Here is a 22132-nt window from a genome sequence, read left to right as displayed (position 1 = left end):
CCATCTGTTGAGGAGGTCCCATTTACAGCAGACCATTTTAGAATCATAGAAGCATAGAATAGTTAGGGTTGGAAAGGACCTTAAGATCATCTAGTTCCAACCCCCCTGCCGTGGGCAGGGATACCTTGCACTAAACCATGTCACCCAAGACTCCATCCAACCTGGCCTTGAACACCGCCAGGGATGGCGCATCCACAACTTCCTTGGACAACCTGTTCCAAGGCCTCACCACCCTCACTGTAAAGAACTTCTTCCTTATATCTAACCTAAACTTCCCCTGTCTAAGTTTGAACCCATTACTTGTTGTCCTATCACTACAGTCCCTAAGGAAGAGTACCTCTCCAGCATCCTTGTAGGCCCCCTTCAGATACTGGAAGGCTGCTGTGAGGTCTCCATGCAGCCTTCTCTTCTCCAGGCTGAACAGACCCAACTTTCTCAGCCTGTCTTCATACGGAAGGTGCTCCAGCCCTCTTATCATCCTCGTGGCCCTCCTCTGGACTTGCTCCAACAGCTCCATGTCCTTTTTATGTTGAGGACACCAGAACTGTAGACAGTACTCCAAGTGGGGTCTCGCAAGAGCAGAGTAGAGGGGCAGGATCAACTCCTTTGGCCTGCTGGTCATGCTTCTTTTGATGCAGCCCAGGATACGGTTGGCTTTCTGGGCTGCAAGCGCACACTGCCGGCTCATGTTAAGCTTCTCATCAACCAACACCCCCAAGTCTTTCTCTGCAGGGCTGCTCTAAATCTCTTCTCCGCTCAGCCTGTAGCTGTGCCTGGAATTGCCCCGACCCAGGTGTAGGACCTTGAGCTTGGTTTGGTTGAACTTCATAAGGTTGGCATCGGCCCACCTTAAAAGCATGTCAAGGTCCCTCTGGATGGCATCCCTTCCCTCCAGCGTATCAACCGAACCACACAGCTTGGTGTCGTCAGCAAACTTGCTGAGGGTGCACTCAATCCCACTGTCCATGTCGTTGACAAAGATGTTGAACAGGATCGGTCCCAACACCAGCCCCTGAGGGACACCACTCGTTACTGTTCCCCAACTGGACATTGAGCCATTGACCACAACTCTTTGCGTGTGGCCATCCAGCCAATTCTTTATCCACCGAGTGGTCCGTCCATCAAATTGATGTCTCTCCAATTTAGAGACAAGGATGTTGTGTGAGACAGTGTCAAACATTTTGCACAAGTCCAGGTAGATGATATCAACCACTTTGCCCCTATCCATCAGTTCCATAGCCCCATCACAGAAGGCCACCAAATTGGTCAGGCAGGATTTCCCCTTAGTGATGCCATGTTGGCTGTCACCAACCACCTCGTTGGTTTTCGTGTGCCTTAGCATGCTTTCCAGGAGAATCTGCTCCAAGATTTTGCCAGGCACAGAGGTGAGACTGGCTGGTCTGTAGTTCCCTGGGTCTTCCATTTTCCCGTTCTTGAAAATGGGGGTTATATTACCCTTTTTCCTGTCATTGGGAACTTCACCTGACTGCCATGGTGTTTCAAATATTTGCTCTTTCATCAGATTAGTTCTTTATTGTCATGAGACTTTCACCTTCCTCAGAAGAAATAAGATTTTTCTACAATGAAAGTCCTTCCAATTCACTTTTCCAGAGTTCCTCAACTTTGACAAAAGCTGGCAAAGGGACAGCACTTTGCCACTGAGGACCGTTGTGTGCCATTATCTGCCCACAAAGCAAGTAACTGTCATATGATACTTGATAAATATTTTTCAACTGAACCTTGTTCTATTTAAATTTTAGAGGTGGTAAGAGGAGGAAGGCAAGCAAGGACTTGCAAGTGGGTTTTGGCATTTGGGGAGAGTGGCTTTTTGATTTTTTTTTTTTTTTTTTTTTTTTACAAATGAAAATACCTATTTTCTCATTTCCTTATTTGTACCTGAGTTAGACTGCCTTTTAGCTCCGTCCCACCCACAGCCAAACATCTACTGCACTCAAATCCTGCTCACATTACTTGTCCGTTGAGTCTAAGGCTCTGTTCATATTGAACTTAGGCATGGTAATCCAGCTTTGATAAGACACACAATGTATAAATTGTTCATGTTGATAAAGCAGGAGACAAATAGCAAGAAAAACCAATATCACGACGCTGTAAGATAACACATGACATTCAGTTTTATACTTTCCTGGTAATCAATGATTCTGTCTCCTCAAAGTATAAGTTTTACATGGTTGTATTTGTTAAGTGGGTCCATTAAACCTTAAAAGTGATACAAGATAACCTGCTTGACTACCTTGGTCCTTTAGGCCACAGAGTAAGTTAAACCACCATACACTGCATAACTACTGCTAACCCCATGCTTTCCATCAAATTTAGTAAAAAGATACTTTTTTAATGGTGGTTAATTCTTTTTGACAATACTCCTAACCACAACTCATCATTAACAAACACAGTTCCAGACAATGCATGCCCATGTTAAAAGCCGGCTTATGAAACTGAGGGACTCTTCATTAGGGACTGTAGTGATAGGACAACAAGTAATGGGTTCAAACTTAAACAGGGGAAGTTTAGGTTAAATATAAGGAAGAAGTTCTTTACTGTAAGGGTGGTGAGGCACTGTAATGGGTTGCCCAAAGAAGTTGTGAATGCTCCATCCCTGTCAGTGTTCAAGGCCAGGTTGGATGGAGTCTTGGGTGACATGGTTTAGTGCAAGGTGTCCCTGCCCACGGCAGGGGGGTTGGAACTAGATGATCTTAAGGTCCTTTCTAACCCGAACTATTCTATGATTTTAAGTCTCCAGTGGCTTGAATGGTTAGGTAGTTAAATATTTACTAGGCATATCTAAAATTTCTCAACACCTAAATAAAAATCATTTAATTAAACACAGTAACATCTAGCTACAATTTCTTTATACATTTAAATCTATCATATGACTAATACCTTTGCCCTCTTGGTCCTTGTTTTTACCAGGGCAGGCAGGGACCTTTCCTGGCTTTAACCACTCTGTTCTCACTGCTTCACACGCTCATTTATACAGGGTTTCCAAATGACTAGAAGTGTCTCTGACCAGACTGCTCTGTATTCCCATATAAATGTTCACAACATATATGCAGATCAACTCCACTGTCAGCCTACAACTGTCCTTGGACCAACACTACAGCTAATTTGCTGCTGAAGTAACTGAACATTTGATTTGGTTTGTGTCATAAGCCTAGGATACCATAATGTAGGATATTTACTGTGCTTGCCGTGGCCAGTTTTGCAGCACATACACAGCAACTCCAGAGTATCACATCTCAGTGTGCACCTTCTCTTCTATTGCTTTCTTGAACTCACTAGATATCATAATGGAAGCCCTAATTGCATAACCCATGTTAAGTTACAGAGTTGTAGTCACACAGACACACAGTTTTCTTTGGACTCAAGCCATGTTCCCACCCCCACTGATGGTTTTCACTGGCTAGAAAGCACTGAGGAGGCTGATCATCTTTCAGAAGATGACATATTTTCTTTAACTCTCCTACTAGCAACTTAGGATCAACAGAATTATTTTGGGGCACACAATGCAGCAGTTTTGCTGTGAGTGGGAGGATGCTATCAAGCTATTTATCCCCAAATCCAGCCTTTATTTGAGCAAACACTCTACTGCGAAATGCCTCATGAAGCAGTCACTAGAGATTATTACTTTGTTCTGTGTACAAAACAGTCTTTGGAAACAGCAAGAGAAAAATAGCTTGCAATGTCTTTGGGTGGATTTCAGTTAACCAGGGCCTAAGTCAGAGGGAGAGAGTTTTCTGTAGCAACAACCCAGGCCACCAGCTGCCAGACTTAGTACAGACATGATCAAAGCCACAGGCTGTTTGGGAACAGGCTGCCTTCAGGGCAGACCGTTCATGTTTGCTTCCTAACTCACAGCAGAAATGTAAGAAAGCTGAATATTGGATGGGCTTAAGGATCTTCCCTCAAGATTGTGTCAAATTATGCACACAATGCTAGAGATACAGCCAAACTTCAGTTAGTCAAGCATTTGAGTTTCCATATCTACACTGAAACTTCAGCAGATAATAGCTGTTGTTCTCAACATTGCTACCCCCAAGATTTATACACAGTGGTTTGTTGCTGAAAAACTATGGCTGTTCTTTATTAGGTCCCAATTCAACACAGTATCAAACATGTCCTTCAAGTCATCTCTATTTGACAAAGCCAAGGAATATTCTTATTTTCGAGCGTGTGCCTAAGGGTTGGTTTGGGTTTTTTTAATTTCAAAACTGAATTCACTAGGACATAATAATGTACTGAAAGTTATATCTAAGCACTTTTAGAGCCTGTCATGTGCTCAAGTGCTTTAGTAAATCAGAGCTTCTGCAATTTAATTCACTAAGTGGATGATAACAAAAGACAACAACAGGAATAAATTGTCTAACTGTGCTAAAGATCATGTGATTGACTCCAGACTTCAGCCATCCCCAGCCTTCAGAAGGGTCAGACGCTATATCCTTGTTCACACAGAGTGATGCCTGCCTCCATAAATAGTGTCATCAAAGTGAAAGGAGTTGCCTCTGAAGTAACCTACTGAGTATGAACATGTGTGCTGGAGCCTGGCCCACACTGTAAAGTACAAAAGAGAGGTGAGGGAAGGAGAATTAGATTTTAAACAGATACTTGCCACTGTTGAATGGACAAAGGAGATTTATTTGCTAACACTTAATTTAGGCCATGTTGAAATGCCACATTTGTGTGTGTATGAATAAAAACTAGCAAGAACACTATACTGTAGAGGGAAGAGCTTACTTCAGAAGCAGTTTAGTAACATCACACCTGTTGTATCTCATGATAATTACAGTGAAACATAGGAATCACAGCACTACTGAGATGTAGCACGAAGTAGCAAAAGCAAAATGCAACTGATTAAGGAAACAGAAGCAGAGCTAGAAAAATTGTAAACCTGCTTAAGGAACACACTGTTGCTGTTATGAGTAGGACACAGTTCTGCATCCAGTTTTGTGCAGAGTATTGAAAGGGTGATAGCATGGAGATGAATACCTTGGTAGCAGTTTAACTGCTTGTCCTGCCTCTTCTGTGCAGCCACTAACACAATCTGTAAATGAGAGAGCAATGTGTAGTAAAACTAGCAGATGGTCTTCCAAATGCCTAGCTTGTCTTCAGCTTTCTGAACTATCACAGAGCAGTGATCATAACCCTAAACTCCTATGGTCTCTCCGGCTCCGCCGTGCAGGAGGACCACAGGGGCTGATCCCCAAAGCGACTGAAGCACCCAGCTGCTGTAGTGGTGTTCACAATTCTCATTCATGCCATTCAGAGTGCAGAAGGGCAGAGTAAGGATAAAGTGTGAACAACATCTCTGGCAGGAACAGCTGTGCTGCAGTGTACAGCCCAATGCTTTCATATAGTAAAATCTGTGGTAGTTTACCTTAAACTGTGGCATTTCAGGAGTAAGAGTCCTTGGAGCTGGGCCTGTACCTTTCATCAGTGGAGCGAGGCAAACAGCTGGAGGTAGCAATTGCTTCAGCCATTGCCCCTGCTGAATGTATCTCAATCCCAGACAATCATTTTACAAGATCTGTAACTCAGTCTTTGGGAGGAGGGAGTTTCCAAAGGCCTGGAACAGCCAGCACACTGAATGGGAAAAGGATGAAGTGGAAAGCATTTGAAGTCACTTCTCTTCCTTGGAATTGAGACACCTATTTGCAATCTTGAATTTCATGCTGTGTGAGACTATCGGTACACACACATTTATACTAATGATTGCTTTTGGTTTTGGTTTTTTTGTTTTTTTCTTTTTTTTTCCTCCTGTGGATCTGAGCTGCAGTCCTTTAATACTTACTCTACAAATAAAACTTTCTTCATATGAGCAGCAACTGTAGACTCTGGCCCACAGTTTTAGTGCCTCAGCCATTACAGTCACCTGGTTTAAATACAAGTATAGAAATTTGGAGTGAATTAAACAAATGGTAGCTAAGAAAGCCCCTACATGAACAAAGAAGAACTGCACAAACGTATTGTGGACACCTGGAAAAGCCTGTCTCCTATTTGCAAGAAATATATAAACAATGTTCCAGGGAGACAAGTCTGTAATAAAAACTAATGGTGAACAAACAGAATACTGCAGTGAGTAGTTCAAGAGGAATCCTTTTATACTTTTTTCTTTGAGGCATATGCTTCCCAAGCATTTTGATTTATTAAAACAATTCCTCTATATATTTTCATTGCTGATTAAATCACATGAAATAGGCTTTCCAGTCTTAGGAAAAGTACATTGCAAATTGTACAGATAAATTGAAACCCAGTTCTGTGCACAATTAAGCAAGTGGTAAAATTCCCATTAATACAGAGAAATATAAAGGAAAAACAGCAGGTCAAATGTGATTGCACTGGTTATAAGTATTTAATAAAACATACATTATCCAGTTAAAGTATCTAAGCCTTACCTTGAGTATAAGGCTAGGTGGCTAAGCTTACTCACACAACTAGTTCCACTGATAATATGACAGCAAGATTACTTTTGCAAGTAATAACTTTCCCAGTGTATTCACTATCCATCCTACACACTCCATCACATGCTTGAGAGGTAAAAGAGACCATGTATCTACATTTGGCGAAGGAGAGGATTCTGGCAATTCCAAATAGGTCAATTTGAGAGAAGCACTTAAGAAAAATAGGTCTATAGGTGTGGAAATAGAGTTTGTGGATCCTTCATTGGCTCTGACCCGATGTCCCAGAGACAGACCAAAAACAGAATTTCTATGAAAAGCTATGAAAATACTTCTTTGTAACTGTCAAAAAATATGGGGAGAGCTTTGTTTCCACTTGAAACACAAATTTCCCTAAAGGCCACTTAATATGCCAGGGAAGACTGTCTTTAAAGGTCGAAGACATCACATGTAATGATACCACATTGCTTATACAATCATTTTAAATCTGGTTGTGCACAAAGCTATAAATAGTAATAATAATTTAAAGACTAAGTGTGCAGGTACAATTAATGGTTAATTTATTCTAAATTTCATTAACCGCATCATTAAGTAAAACATTTGTCAATATGGCAGTTATTTGAAATAATCTTTCAAACAAATTGCATTAAATTTGTGCTTCTAATCAGCCAGTTACATAACGCAATTTGAAGAGGTAACTGGAACTACATCATATACATACTGTGTCATCAGAACAGAGATTAGTTACAATTAGGTACCTAATCCATGTTGTCTGGATACATTACCGCTATTGCTATTAGTTTAAATGCTAAAGAACAAGGAAATGTATATAGAAAAGCTTCCTTAGCTTTCTCTGGGGACAAATTATTATAACATTTGCTCATGCTCAAAAAGTCAAAGGATTTGCACTTTGCATTATCCATTTGTTTAAAGGGAGGTTGTTTGCGGTCTAAATATAAACTTAACTTCAGCAGTTGCATTCTCTATTAATTGACTCGCACTTGAGTCCCTCTTCTGTGATAAACATGCATAGCTAATAATCAATGGTATGGCAACCGTGTGTACAGAACAAATAAGAAAGGAAACAAATATTCTGTGTCTGTACTCACATATGCCAAGCGGAATACAAAGAAGAGCAAATATGTGCGCTTTACAGCTGGAGTCCTTAAAGGTCATTTATATTAATTTTTGACACACTGCTACTGCACAAAAAGTAACCTTTCCTTTTGTTGCTAAAATGCCCTTGCCACCATAGCTATTTATTTCAGCATATATATACTTATTACAAACATTTGTTCTCAAGCCTAGAATTCATTTTCTCAAAGCCTGGGATTTATGGAATATGGAAATGACCCTTTTTTTTTTTTTCTTAACTGGGGGTGAGGGGGGGTCGCTTCTACATAAACCCTTTCTCATTCTATTTTTATCATTGATATCACCCAGGGAATTTGGGGTGCTACAATGTAAGAGATTCTCATTCTTCCTGCTCAGTCTGCACAGAAACTGACCCTCCAGACCAGTTCGGTGCTTACACCACTCAGAGCCTGCTCCTTTGCAAAACATCAAAGCACTCAAGTTCCTCTCAATAGTGAGAAAAAGCTCCTCAGCCCACAAGCAAACAAATCCAAAAAAACTCCTGGGGCTTTCCCTGAGTGGAGAAGTACTGTGTGAGGGGAGCAGGGACTCAGCAGGTCAAAACCCTTACCCATATCTTCCAAAGCTTATAACTCCTTTTGCTGTTTTCAGCAGAAGGGACCAACACTTCATATTTTCAAAGGAATCTTTGAAAAGATTCCTTTTCAAAGCTCCATCTCAAGCTCGATCCTACAATCCCAAACACCAGTTTGCACCTCTTTTGCTTTCTCCTCTGCTTCCAGACCCAAAGGTTGATGTGCAAAGGTTTACCTTTCTCTTTCATGAGTACCTTTGTCCTCTCCAAGTTTACACTGGGATGCTGCGGGCAAACCCAGGCCTCTGTCAGGAGCTGCATCTACTCCAGGCACTGAGTAGAAGAAGAAGGGGGGAACCTGCAGCACACACATACATCTCAGCTTTTCCTGGCTTACTGGAATAATCCAATGTCATCCTTAAGGAACTGCAGTAGCTATAGCAGTTATACCAGAATAAAGTATATTAAACACTTGCAAATTTCAAGTGCTACAGGGCCTTTACTCAGCCCTCCTGGAGTGGAGCTACCTCATATCAGAGGAAAACAGCAAGTCCCCACAACCTCTCATTTTCCCCTGTATTTTTACTACCTACCTTCCTCATTTGAGTGCTAACATGTTGACTCTGAATAGCTCATTAAGACAATTAAGCCAACTCTGGGTAGAAGTTCAGCATCCTCCCACCTGACTCTCCCACCATGAACCCTTCCCCAGCAGCTCCCCTCTACCTCAAATAGCCCACCTCTGAAACTGGTAACTTCTCACTTTTTTAAAAGTTAGCCCTTTCTCTGCTTACAGCCCCCAGCACACACAGGGCCTGTTCTTCTCATTCATTTTTACAAATGGCAGGCTAGGAGAATAATAACAGGAATAAGAATAATATAGTTGAATCTACGCCCATCCCCTAGACCCAGGGCAGTGACTTCAGCAGCAGCAGAAGCAAGCAGGACTCTATTTCTTCTTCTGCAGCACTCTGATGAAGAGCTGGACAGACTTGATGAGACCCCGAGGACGTTGAATGTCCCAAAACTCGGCTTCAATGTGGTGATGGTGCCTGCATTACAGCCGCCGACAGCACATGACAGTTGCTGCAGCCAGTGATGGAACTCACAGCATTTAGTATCCTCATTTTAGCTAGCCTGGCTCCCTCCCTGCCCTCCTGCCATCCTGCTCACTCGAGGCAATTACTCGAAGAGCGCAAGGGGAGCCTTACACCAAGGTGTAATGAAGGCGCGCAGCAGTGTAACCACATTGTCCAGGGGAATCTTGAAAGAACAACTACAGTTCTCCTACGTGTCAGCCTAGCTGAAAGCAGATTTAAATTAACCTCCTCCTTACAATCCATACATATGCACCAAAATATAAAGATGCTGCCTCCAGCGAAAAGTCCGCTGAAGCGGAGGAATCTCGCTGCTTTGGTACCGGTTCTGCGCCGTTCTGGAGACAGGCGTTGAGACTCCCCCCTGAGCCCAGCTCCTAGGCGGCAGGGATTAAATCCCGCCAGGGTGCTGAGTGCGGCGCACCTGAGCTGTGCACTGCTGCGGAGAGGCGAATGGGCCACTGGCAGCCGCCCCGGGCTGGGGTGCAGCGGTGGTGGCCGCGCACTGGTGCGCGGGCAGGGACGGGGTAGGGCCGTACAGGGTGCGACCGTCCCGCTGCTGGAAAACAACTCCGAGGGGGTTGTCTGCCCGGCCCCATGGGATTCGGATGCTCCCTGCCTGCTGTGGCGGGCCGTGGTGGTCACCCCGGCGAGCCGGGGACAGATCGAGCCGGATCCTCGACCTACTTTAAGCAGACTCGGTGGGATGTTTCATTTCCACTCGGGTCATTTGAGGTAGAGGTCCGTGATTGATGTTCACGCTTTTGGGATTAAAGGAGAGGGAAACGACCGATAATCTCACGTGCTCATAGAAAAGCAGGTAGTGTTTCTCGTGCAAAACCCCTCTAGCATGCTAGTTGCGTTTGCGCTCCTTGTTTCCTACACGGACTTCTGTCTTTGCAGTTTCCCGTTCACCTGAAACAAGTGCTTTGGGCTTCACTGAGCAGCATAAACAGAGAAAAATAGAGAGGGGCTGGTACAGGGGAAATGGACATACAGCTGAAGCAGAGGTGATGATGCCTCTCCTCTGCCCACCCTTGCTGGGTGAATGCTGGAGTGGTACGCCGCCGCGCCCCGCATCGCTTCTTAAAGTGAATAAAAGGTATTTTCTTTAAATGGAAATCTCCGATTACTTCCCACACCAGAGTGCTGACCCAAACGTATGCTTCCTCATGTAGGCGCAATAACCCCTGCCCGCCCACCTGAGAGCACGACTCCAATTATCACGTTGCTCACCAAAGTGATTACGTCCGAGCAGTGCAGGCGCTGTCATCCGCGGCCCCTTCGCGCCCCACCAGCCGCGCCTGCACACATGCCCAGAGAAGGACCACGACAGCCTGGGAAGCACGTCCTGAACTGGGCTACCAAATCACTCACCACCTGCACAAGCATGAAACCCGCCACAGCAAGATCGTAATGCTGCCATCGCACAGTTTTAGGGGAGGTGGGGGTTGTGCCTCACATGCGTTTCCCACATCTGCATTTGGCTCCAGACTAAAAAACAGCGGAGCAGAGGAATACACAGCCCCGAGGACCAGCGAGGCACCGCCGCCCTGACCGGCCCTGCGATCCCAGCGAAGCGTCAGTGCTGCCGCCCTCAGCTACTGCCGAGTCATGAGCAGATGCCAATAGTCCTGGTGATAAATATTTCCAAACAGTCCCAACGAACTTCCCTCCCTCACCAGGCCTCTCTGTTTCAGCACACTCTAGCAATCCCCCAATACAAGAATACAAGGAGATGCGTTGGGATACACGCTATCTCAACAGCCACTCTCATTTAAAAAAAAAAAAATGTATTTTATGTTTTTAAAAGTTTAAGTGACCTTTCTGGTCACCAACTTTCTTTGTGGTTCACTGTAAGGATCGCTCTCCGAGAACAAAAAAGAAATCTCGGAGCTTTGATAGAGACTCTGGATGAAATTAAGAACTTCAAACCCCAGATTTTTGAAAAGAAAAACAGATGTCCTGTTTGTTGAGTATAAATAACTCCGTACGTGGAAACCTTTTTTTTTTTTTTAATGCTGCATTAAATTTTACTTAATGCTGAGTGCATTTAAACTGTAAGAAAAAATTAAAGGCGGGGGGGAGGCAGCAAAATACGTGGGTGACAAACCTCTAAATCTTTTCCCCTCTGGAAAGAAACAGGCAGATGAGAAACCCTTCATGTAGATGAAAGTGCTCAATGTGTTTCCTAGCAGACCTGGTCAGTGCGGCAGCCAGGGGCTCAGCAGCCGTGACCGGGGAACGGGGAGAGGGCGGCGGCGGCTGCGGCCGCCGGGACCGGGCGCAGGCAGGTGCCCGCCGCCGGACGCTCGGCTCCTCTTGGCCTCTCTGCTCCGCGCACCTTGTAGCGACCCACAGGCTGACTTACGTGAGGACGTAGTTGACGCTGACGATGCAGTGCGGGCGGGAGGAGCGGCTGTTGTGCACGATGGTGGCGTAGCTCTGCACCCACACCCAGCCGCCGTGCTTGGCCAAGAAGCGGTAGTACTTGGTGGTCACTTGCCCTTTCACCAGCACTGCGGGTATAAAGGGGGAAGAGCCTCAGCTCCTCTGATTTGATCGGCCCTGGGGTGGGGGCACATACACACCCCAGCCCCAGACCCTCCTGGGCGACCAGAGGGGCAGGGAACCCCTTAGCATCACACGGGGAAGCGGAGTCGACCGACCTCCCCGTGGGCAACAGTGGTGGAGACCCCCCGGGCAGGGCTGATCTCAGTCCCTGAAGGTCGAGCCACTCGTGATCGGAGGCCGTTCGGGAAGATTAGCGGGGCAGGGTGAGCACACCGGGAGGGGGGGAATGCCCTCCAGAACCCCCACCCCAGACATATCATCGAGATTTAAATCTATAAATCTGGCTTTAGGTTTTATTTCTTCTCGTTACGTTCTCTTTAAGGAAACTTACCGGAAATTAATATCCTTTTTATTCATCTATCCATGTATTAATGTAATCATTATATCAAAATAGAATAAAGAACAGCTCTCCTAATCGGGCTCACTGCTGCAGCCAAAATTAGATGCACAGAGAAGATTTGTGAGATTTGGTGGAAGTGGAACAAAAGTATTTGAATTTCACTGGCATGGCTTTTTGGAGCAAGAAAAAAGGGTTTTTCCTAACCGGAATTTGAAGTGAATAGAGCGCCTAAGGTTTGTGCAGGGGAGTTCTTGTCCTACAACTGGGAGCTGAGTAGGGAAAAATAACCTTTCACTGCCAGCCCCTCCATCTCCCTCCTTCCTCCTCGATGCTCAGTCTCTAACGACTTGTTTCATTAAAACCTGCTGCAGATTTTGCTTATCCTCCCCTTCGGTAAGCTGGCTTTTCCCGTTCCGACCTAGAGGTAAATCCTAGCAAGCCCAAAGTCCATCTGCGGACGGAGAGGGTGAGGGGCAGATTGTCTACAAGATCGTCATCTTACACAAGTGATGTGCGCAGCGCAGGTGGAAGGTGTCACAGCCATGGACGTGGTGGTAAAGAGTCTTCTCTATCAAGTCCTGGGGCTCGTAACCCGTTAGCTCAGCTACCCTGCAAGAGACACAGGCAGCACATCAGTGCATGATGATAGCAGTGGGTGAGACGACATGAGAGGAGGCCTGGGGGAGAGGAAGGGAGGGGATAGGGGAATGGACTTGGAAATAACCCCAGCTCTACCTGGAATCTAAGAATATGAGCTTCATGTCTAGGCTGGCCCGAAACATGAACATATTGCTATGGAGCTTGATCTCCGTCACGGCGCTGGGCGGCAGCGAGTGGCCCACGGCAACCAAGCCAACGTTTTGGTAGCAGCCGTCGAAGGGGGACATGTCCAGGCTGTACTGGCGGATCTTCAGGTACCCACTGCAATGAATGACCTGCCGGAGACATAGGAAGGCTCGGGAGCTGCCTGGCAGGGCAGGAGGGGCTGTGACAGGCGTCCCCGTAGCCCACTCCCACCTGCCTCCTTCGCGGAGGGGAACGGACGGATGGCCCCATCGCCCCGGCTGATGCCGGTGCCGCCGCCGGGTGTGCTAGAGCCCCTGCCCTTGCCACCGCTCCGTCAAAGCGGCACTGTCTGCGGGCTTTCTTCTGTTCTTTTTGGGTTGGGGTTTTTTCCATACGAGAGTTCAACACTAATCTAAGGCCCATTAAAGTCAATGAGATTTTTTTCTCCACTGACTTAAGTGGTTTTTGGACCACCTCCTAACTACGCTCTTGTTATTCTTCTAAAAAGGAGAGACGCGGAAGTGCCAAGCCAGTTACAACTTTGTAATGAAGAGTGTATGCGTGTGAGAGAAAGAGTTTACATGTGTGCGTATGCCACATGTGTAAGATATGTTTGTTACATAGATCGAGCAGACACGACCCGTAACCAGGATGTATCTTTGGACATAGATTTAGGTATATCTCCTAAACGTATTCTTGCAGATGACTGCTATGTATTTCCACCCTTACTTCTCTATTATTAGGATGTTTCTTTCCAGAATAAGTTCAACAGATGGTCTTGTTCTGCGGTACAACACAGGACAGCATCTCCGTGGTCTGTAGGTACCCACCGTTCTCCAGCGTCGTGCAGCTGACACAATAGCAGGGAGAAGGTGGGAGAGCAGGGGCTGCCCTCGCCCAGGAGCCCTGAGCAGAACCACCCGGACAAACCCCTTGACTTGGAGAGCTGACCCTGAAACCGACGAGTTACCCAGTAAAGAGATAAATTAACCCAGCACTCTTATGTTGCCACCTGACAGCCTCCACAGACGCCTCGGAACCGTCAGTGGTTATGCGAGGTTCAGTGAAAAAAGCAAAATAAAACAACAACAACAAAAAAAAAAAAAAAAGAAAAAAAACAAAGCCCACGGGGAGCTCGACTGCTTGGGTTTGTGGTTTGAGCTCTTTAACCTGGAACTCTGAGAGAAATTCTGGCTCTGAACCACATGAAAGAGCACCGGCCTGGGACAGCCCCGCAGGCAGAGAGCTCGTCCCCAAGCCTGTCCGCGCTTCCACCGCCCTCCCCGGATGCTCGGTGCTGCGGGAGAAGGGGCTTCGGGAAGGCCTGGGGGGAGGCTCCTGGCAGTGGACACGTACCTTGTAGCCGCCGCAGGTCAGGCCCGCGTTCCTCTTGGCCAGGACGCACTTCATCCTCAGGAAAAAGGACCTCTCGATCTCGTACTCTGAGAGGGGGGAAAGCCAGAGGCGGGGTGAGGCGCGGGTGCTTCCGCGGCCGCGCAGGCCACGCGGGGCGGAAGGCTGTGTACTTTACCCTGCACAAAGTGCGAGTGGTAAGGCTGGTGGGCCGTGAGCACAGCAGTCATCTCGTCGTGGTCGGCTGGGTGGATGTACTCGTAAATGCTATTGCCGGTCAGCTCTACCTGTGAGAGGGGAGGAGGAGGGGAGAAAGGTGTTCATTGCCTCCACCGATCACCTTTCCCGCACGCACCTCTCCTGGAAGCAGGGGATGGGGGGAGACCACACGACAGACAGGCACTGGGGCTAGTGGCCCCCTCCTCGTACCTGCGACAAGCCCAGGTGCACCGAGGCGGTCTCCGAGATGTACATGATCTTGCCATCCGGAGCCACGACAAATATAAAACCGTCCAGCGTCTGCAGAAAAGGGTTGAGGGGTGGGAAGTATAAATATATCAACAGATTTACCCACCCACGAAGACGGACAAATCCATGAAGTACCTGTCCCTCTGATTTGTTTTAGCAAATGGGCATCCCGGTTCGGGCTGTGATGATTCAAAACGTTGGAAGGAAATGCGCAAGTACTGGCCAGGTATTCCTCTAAAACTCCTGGACTCCTGAGATACAACCCAGTTCTCAGAGATGCCGAGCTCAAAAGTAATGCAAGGTGCCTAGGAAGCACCTAAGAACAGGTTCCAGCTACCCGATAATTGATATGTCAGTCCCAGAAATCCTGAATACTTCTATCCCATTTCAAATGTCACTGGGGGTTTAGCGCTTGGTATTTGCTAAGAAGACTTTAAGAGAGCGAGGAGGTTACAAAACTCTTCACAGTGTAAATAAGGGAACAGACAATGTATCAGGCACGTTTCAGTAGCTACAAATGGAACTTGGGGGTGTGCCGAGGGTAGAATAGGCCCCCAAAAGGCCACACAACCCTGCCAAAAACGCGTGGTGATGGTAACATCAAATATTTCTTAGTATTTCAGATGGCAGCGAGTTTTCAGATATGTCTTACCTGACTTGTGGTCTATGCTCATTTCTGTGCTGGCTGAGCCCTTCTGTCCATGTTCAGCCTCCCCCAGGCAGTCTCTAAAGCCTCTCTCTGTCTCTACACCACCCTGAGTGTCAGCACCTTGTCGGGACTTGTCACTTCTTAATCATTTGGGGAAAAGTCATCATGTTCCTGCATCCTGGCACACCGGGACGCACTGGGAGTCCCCCGCTACAGACCCTGTATTGGACGATGCTGACGCAAAGGACCCGGAGGGACCAAACAACAGTCCCACTAAAAGAAAGGCACGACATTCGGATTGTCCTCCTCCCGTGTCGTCCCCCTTTCCCCTCCCCCTTCTATTAAACACCTGAACAGTTAAAAATTAGTCTAGGTGGCAATTAAAACTCAGAAGAGGGAATGATTTCTTTAACCATTAATACCGCATGGCTGTCGTTTCCAGACCAGTACCTGCAAAAGATGGGATCCTAGTTCCCGTCCAACATTATCCAGTGGGCTGGTTCGGCTGGAGTGGCCCCAGGCTTCTCCAAGTCCTGTTTATTTAAGACACACACACAAAAAGGTAAGGCGAGGAGATGAAAAATTGCCTACTGTTTGCCTGCTAGAGAGGAACTCCACACACACTGTATTTTTGCTTGTATTCGCTCTAAAACATGTACACATGTAATCTTCGGAAAACTAGACATAATTTTGTTGCACAGAGAAGCCTCTTGTGTGGATTTTTTTTTTTAAGACCTCTCGTGAGAGAAAAATACCAAAATGTCTATTTTGAGTTAACGGTGAAGTTCATTCCTGAGACCTAAGTGGAACATCGTGTCAGATAAAAGGGCTTCTAGTGCTGCCTTCGGCTGCTGGGAACCGGCTCCCTGCACTTCAGGGGAAGAGCTTTCCTCCTAACGTCACCGATCCTGGACAACACTGAGGGCTATTTAAAATGAAAGAGAGAGGTGTGCTGGGGGGAAGCCTTTCGAGGCAAGGATGCTGTTAAGGTGGCACGACGGTGCCTGGGAAGGGAAAGCTCTCGGTGGCGGTCAGGGCAGCCATGGGGACCCGTCCAGCGGCACCCGGCGAGGCCGCTGGAGGAGGAACCACCGCAGCAGGCAGAGCTCAGCCTCAACCTGCCCGGTAATTAGCCAGCAGGCTCCGGACAGGGCGAGCTAAGGATGGGCTGACACCCTCTGCTCGACAGACATCACTTTCGTTTGATTCGTGACCTCCTGCCTCTTTCTCTCTTCGGGGCCGCTGTTCTTCTCACCTGGAAGCTTTGTAATTACGTATCCGGGGAGGGAGAGAGGCTACTCATTCAGCTCTCCCCAAGCCCCGTGTTAAAACGCTTTTCTTTTCAGTCATCCTCACTCAAGCACACGAAAAGCAAACTATCTGTCGCTGAGCCGAGCGCAGTTTCACGGCGGTGGTAACGCACTTCGGGGCGGCCCAGGCAAAGTCACTGTCCTCCTCCCTCCTGTCCCACGAAGCCGGGGCTCCGGGATTCACCTTCCTCTCCTCCATTCCTCTCCCCGCTGTGCTGGTCTCTCTGCAGGGAGGTGATTTGCCTTCAAACAGCCCCCTCCAGAAATGGATGTCTCCGAACCCGTCTAATGTTTCAATCGCCTCTCATTTTCTTCTATGCAAAGTGAGTAGGAATAAAAGCCAGACGGAAATTACTCCACCGGAGTAAAACTACTTATGGGCGATGCGTTTTCACAAAGTTGTCGCTGAAATAATTCAAACGGGGCAGTTAAAACCTTTTACGCTTATGCCATGAATTAAGGTTCAGCCTGACAAACACAGGCACTAAGCTAAAGTAAAAAAGAGGGAAAAACATACAAATCCTGATTGATGGCTGGGGTGCCGACCGCCTGGGGGAAGCGAGAGCCCAGCCGGCGGGGTCTCCCTCCTGCCGGACGAGCTCGGGGAAGGCAAGACCCCTTTTTCCGGCTATTTCGAGGCAAACAGGCAAGGTGGCGAGAGCAGGCAGCAGCGGGCATCCCTCGCATTGACCGGCTTCACCTCAGTGTTTGCCGATTTCAACAAAGCTAACGATTTCCCTCGCGCTGTCGGAGCGGGGCAGCCCTCCTCGCCGCCGGAGCCGTGCGCCCCTCTCTTCTCCCCCCTTTCTTGTCCACCTCTTCACGCCAAATTGTCTCTTCGCAGGTCCTACACTCCCCTCCTTCTTCCTTAACTTCACAGTCCTACAAAGGCAGGGGCACCTCTCCGGCCTGGCCCCCACCCCACCGCCTCAGCGTGTACCAGGGTGCCAGCCAAAACCAGGCTCCTTCCTAGTCATTCTTTCATGCCAATTAACAGGGACCCGGCCACTTCTTTCCCGTGTTCCCGGGCTTCACTCCACCCTGCACCCTCCGGGGCGGGCAGACCCGCGGGGGCGCATCGGGGGTTCCGCAGGCACCTCTACCTTCTCACCCCCAGGAGGGTCATAAATCAGCAAGGAACTGGCAAATCTTGCACAGCTTGCAGGGAACGAGGGAAAAACTCGCTGTGTATTTGGTTTTCTCGAGCTCCCCAAGTTTCTCTACTGGGGAGCCAGGTCGGCCTGTTAGAGCAGAGGCGGCCAAGGAGGCTGCTTGCCACGCCCCCCACCTGGAAAGGAGGTCTGAACGGCATGTTTCTGTAGTCGGGACTAAATCGGGACCGCCTATGATTTAAGTTGCTTATTAATCGAAGTTTGCGGGTCTAATTATTCTTCTTCTGAAAGAGAAAATAACCCGAGCACGGCGGGTTAATGAACAGCTCCCTGGCAGCACAGGTTAACCGCCCCGCCCCGGGAAGGCGGTTCTCCACGGGGCGCTGAACTCCTCGCTATGCTTCAGGTAGAAACCCGGCTGTGCCTATTAGTGGTTTATAATTAAACGTTTTCGCTTGTCTACCCGAACGGGCTTTTTGAAATCCTATCACATGAGATGATTCTTTTTACTTCCCAGATGTTTCAGCACTTTCAAGTCGGAGACTGTTCCTATTCCTTGCCAAGCCCAGCCTCTCCCAAATCGACGGGCTCTTTTGATGCCCTCTAAATGCTGGTTTTAAAGATTGTACGAGAAAACCTCTCCATTAATATTCCCTTTTAGTTTTTTTCCCCATCTATTCGCTTTAACATCCATTTTCCTTTTATCGAGGGGGCAAACTGTGATTTCTTGCACTTGACCTACCGCAGAAAATTCTGCAAATCCTTTTATTGTCTATTTAAAACAAAACAAGGAAATCAGCTCTCCCTTTTGCTTCAGGATTATGCTTGGAAACAAGATCTAAAGATTCTCTTGTAATTTGGAGAGCCAACGGCATAATAGCTTTGGAATAGAAACAAGCAGCTTTGTGAGAGGAAGGATAAGTAAATCTTTTTTGGGCAAAGGATTTTCCCAGCTAAAGTGGCCGAAGACAAAGCAAAACATAATCTATTTTGGAAGATTTCCAAGATATTCCACATTAACCTTAGCAGATAAAATTTGCTTTCTTTCCCGCGTCCCCTCCCCCACCAGGGTCTGTTTTATCATATTTACATAAGTAGCCTTAGAAGGGATGTGTTTATTATGGATTTAAGGAGCTGGGCGAGCTCACATTTCATTTGGAAACAGAGGCGAAGTTTTACCGTTGCTTAATACTTGATGCATTGTAGAACCATTTCCATTTAAATATCCGCGACCCACGGATTACCTCGATGGACTGGCTGCATGGGTTTTGTAATTTCCTGAAAATGAGATTTCGATTTATAAAACAAGAAACCAATTAGTAACCAAATGAGGCGAAGTAGATCCACTAAAATTAACCTAATCCCACAGGCACCATTTAGGCCAGTTCTTGGCGAATGAATGATGAGCAACTGCCTAGCATAAGCTCCAGGCATCATTCAGCTGTGTTATTCAAGCAGCAAAAACAAATGGATCGAGCTTTTCTTTCGGAATGGATTTGATACTCTTGACAAAATATGGATTATAGGCTCCTGCCTAACAATCTCCTCCACTCGAGCATTTTAATTTTTTTTTTTTTTTTTTTCGCAAGGTGAACAATTTGTGCCACAAGAAAGTGTCCACTGTCAGGGAAAGAGAAGGAAAAAAAAAAAAAAAGGAAAAAAAGGCCTAGGGGGGTGGGGGGGGAGGCGGGAAAGAGGCATTTTTAGCCAGGCTTTCACTTAGTTTGCGAAGAGTAGCCTGGTTCCATAACAGCGTGCGCCGAGACTGCGCAGATCCTGCTCGGAGCCACCGCGCTAACTCAGTCTTTCTCTCAGCATTTCCCAATGGAAAACCACTCCACTTTCCACATCAAAAAGCATCTCCATTGGTTTCACGGTGGGCCCATGTGAAATGCCTTCACCCCGGCAGCTTGCCCCCCAGCCGGGCTCCCTGCGCTCGGCGGCGTTGGCCCTGTCCTTCCCCTCATCCTTTGATTGATGTGAGCCTTCGTGACGGCAGCCAATGAAGGGATTGGGTGGATATTGTCCCTACCCAGGGGCGATATTGTCGCAAGAAGCTCCTCTGTCCCACGGAAGGGGGAAGATATTCCTCAATCATTCCTAATTTGATCTAGGCAAAGACGGAGGAAGGCAGGCGCAGGGAAATGATACTCAGGGATGCCAGGGCAGCTCCTTGGCCTCGGCTGATCTCCGGTTTACTTGTCCCTCTGTGAGCATCTGCAGCGCAGAACCCACGTCGACCCCCTCTTTTGTCTGGCAATAGCAAAGGCGGGGTGGGAGGTTGTGGGAGGAGGGTGGGGTGGCCAAAAGATGAGAGCTCTTATCTACCTTGTGGTTATTTGCCTGCTTTCAAAAGCGGCTACTACGATTTCCCCAATGGACTATCCGTCATGAAATCTCAGCGCAATCCGGATTCACGGGAGCGAAAACAAACGGCAGAGCGGGAGATTAGACGCTCCCGTTTGAAAATCCTGTACTCTGGAGAGCCTCGCCTGAGCCCCAGATCCGTTTCTCTGGGAGACAGGCTTTGGGGGGCCGGGGAGCCTCTGGGGACTCTCCCGGGGATGTGCCCCTATGCCCTGCCTGGCCGCAAGGCCCGGAGAGACCCACGGGGGCAGGGGGTGTGGGGGGGAGGATCGCGGAAGCCGTGGACTCCGGGTAGCTGCTGACTTGGGGACAGAGCTCCGTGGGCAGAGAGTTTTCTCCCTTTTCTGTAGATGGGAAGCGGGAGAGGCACAGGGAGCTCTCCCGGAGGCAGCCCGCGCGGGGCTAAGCCGGGACAGCAGCTGACACTTTTGCCTAAGCCCGGTCCAAGGAGCTCCAGGCGCTTTCTAAAATCCCCTCTCCGGGCAGCCCGCCGCCTCCCGAGGGCCGCGGCCCGACGACGTGTCCGCTTGCTTTTGTTTCGCTGCTTTTTTTTTGCCCTTTTAACAGCCGCACTCTGCTTATTAAAGCTGGAGGACAGGCAGCCCGGCCTCCTGCCCCGCCGGGGATGCTGACCCCGCGGAGGGCGAGGGGTGCAGGACCCCGGGCACCTCCGCCCCGTGGCTAGCCCCTTCCCCGCGGCACCGGAGCGGCCGGGCAGCGCTCCCCTGCTGGCTCAGAACGCTGGCTTCGCGCAACCTGCTCGGGAAAGCCGCTCATAAAGCTTTACGGCGGGCAGGGGCATTCCACCTCGGTGCGCAGCACCCTTCCCAAATCCCCACCGGCCCTCACTGCTGCCTTGGATCTCTCTCTGATGTTGCTCCAGGGAAAAGCGGGGCACGGTCTGTGGTTTGGGGAGATGGAGGCAGGACAGCTCGGTCCCCATCCTCACGGCGGTCATCCTTGCCCCCTGCCTCCCCCGAGAAAATGACAAATAACAGCACCGGGAGCTACAGAAACAGAAGCTGGATGTCCCAGAAAAGGCAACTGGATGTCATATCGAGGAATTAGCTTGATTCGATTAACCATTTAATTAAATAGCCCACCGCCAGCGCTCCGATTTGCCATCGCCCAGCGCCCGACGGGGCTGATTTCTCAGTTAATTTAACAGGCAGTGGTTAATGATAACTCAAAAGCTCGGCCAAATGAGGCTTCTGTGAAAGAGGGTTCAGATGAAATGGAATAAGCTATGTTAAAAAAAATGCTCCTCATTTCCAAGTGCCTGCGGATGCCATTAGCAAGGTTTTGTAAAGATTTATTATCTCGGTAAATCACATATGTTCATTTGAAGCAGAGATAAGTTAGCATCCCGCTTTCTTTAGAAAAATAGTAATAAGAGAGAGGAAAAGTCCTGTTGACTAAACAAAAAATCCTGTTAAGAAAACTGTAGTGGATATAATGCCGAGACGGATTCACTCTATACAGAAATAGCAGCATTTTGGCACACACAGGGTAAGGAAATCGCGCTCTGCAATGCAAACAAACGGAACCATGCCCAAATTGGAGAGGGGGGGAGGAATCGGGGAAATATTCGAGCGCCAACTACTTATTCGCGTCTACAGAAAATGAATATTCAAATAGCCTTTATTCCGAAGAAACTGGGGAGGGAATGGATTTCACCAATGTATTTGCGAACACACGCCATTTATATGCAAGTTGAACGATATCCTCCAACATTAAAACGGCCGTATGTTACTAAGAAGGGAGAGGACGTTTCTGAAGAAAATATCTTTTTTTTTTCCCCACTCATATCACTTCGTGCTCTTTCTAACACCTAAACATGAGGGGGTTTTTTTCCAAGGACCATGCGAGTGGTTTAGTTCTGCGCTGAGCGTTTTCAGTTCACATAAAACCTGGAATTAAACACAGAGGCAGCGTGGAGAGTAAACTGCAGCTTAAATGAGAAAAACTTCTGCAAGAAAATAAACACTGAAACCCAA

At 47.8% G+C, this 22132-nt stretch overlaps 1 protein-coding gene across 2 annotated transcripts in view; it reads right to left on the bottom strand.

The window, feature by feature from the left end:
- SIM1 (SIM bHLH transcription factor 1) overlaps positions 1 to 22132 on the bottom strand; it is a 55461-nt gene that overhangs the window by 28654 nt on the left and 4675 nt on the right. The window contains exons 2-8 of one of the 2 annotated variants that reach the window (XM_030490366.1): positions 15797 to 15879; positions 14659 to 14748; positions 14408 to 14516; positions 14233 to 14318; positions 12826 to 13025; positions 12593 to 12699; positions 11548 to 11695 (exon numbers count right to left, since the gene is read on the bottom strand). In XM_030490366.1, coding sequence (XP_030346226.1) covers positions 11548 to 11695; positions 12593 to 12699; positions 12826 to 13025; positions 14233 to 14318; positions 14408 to 14516; positions 14659 to 14748; positions 15797 to 15879 — 823 coding nt within the window. Of the gene's footprint in view, positions 1 to 11547; positions 11696 to 12592; positions 12700 to 12825; positions 13026 to 14232; positions 14319 to 14407; positions 14517 to 14658; positions 14749 to 15349; positions 15759 to 15796; positions 15880 to 22132 lie in introns of those variants that run through there. The other variant, XM_030490367.1, reaches the window with a different exon arrangement.

The sequence above is a fragment of the Strigops habroptila genome, chromosome 6, assembly GCF_004027225.2.
Source record: "Strigops habroptila isolate Jane chromosome 6, bStrHab1.2.pri, whole genome shotgun sequence".
NCBI lineage: Eukaryota > Metazoa > Chordata > Aves > Psittaciformes > Psittacidae > Strigops > Strigops habroptila.
The sequence above is the reverse complement of the archived record's forward strand: the minus strand, read 5'-3'. Positions and strand labels throughout refer to the sequence as shown.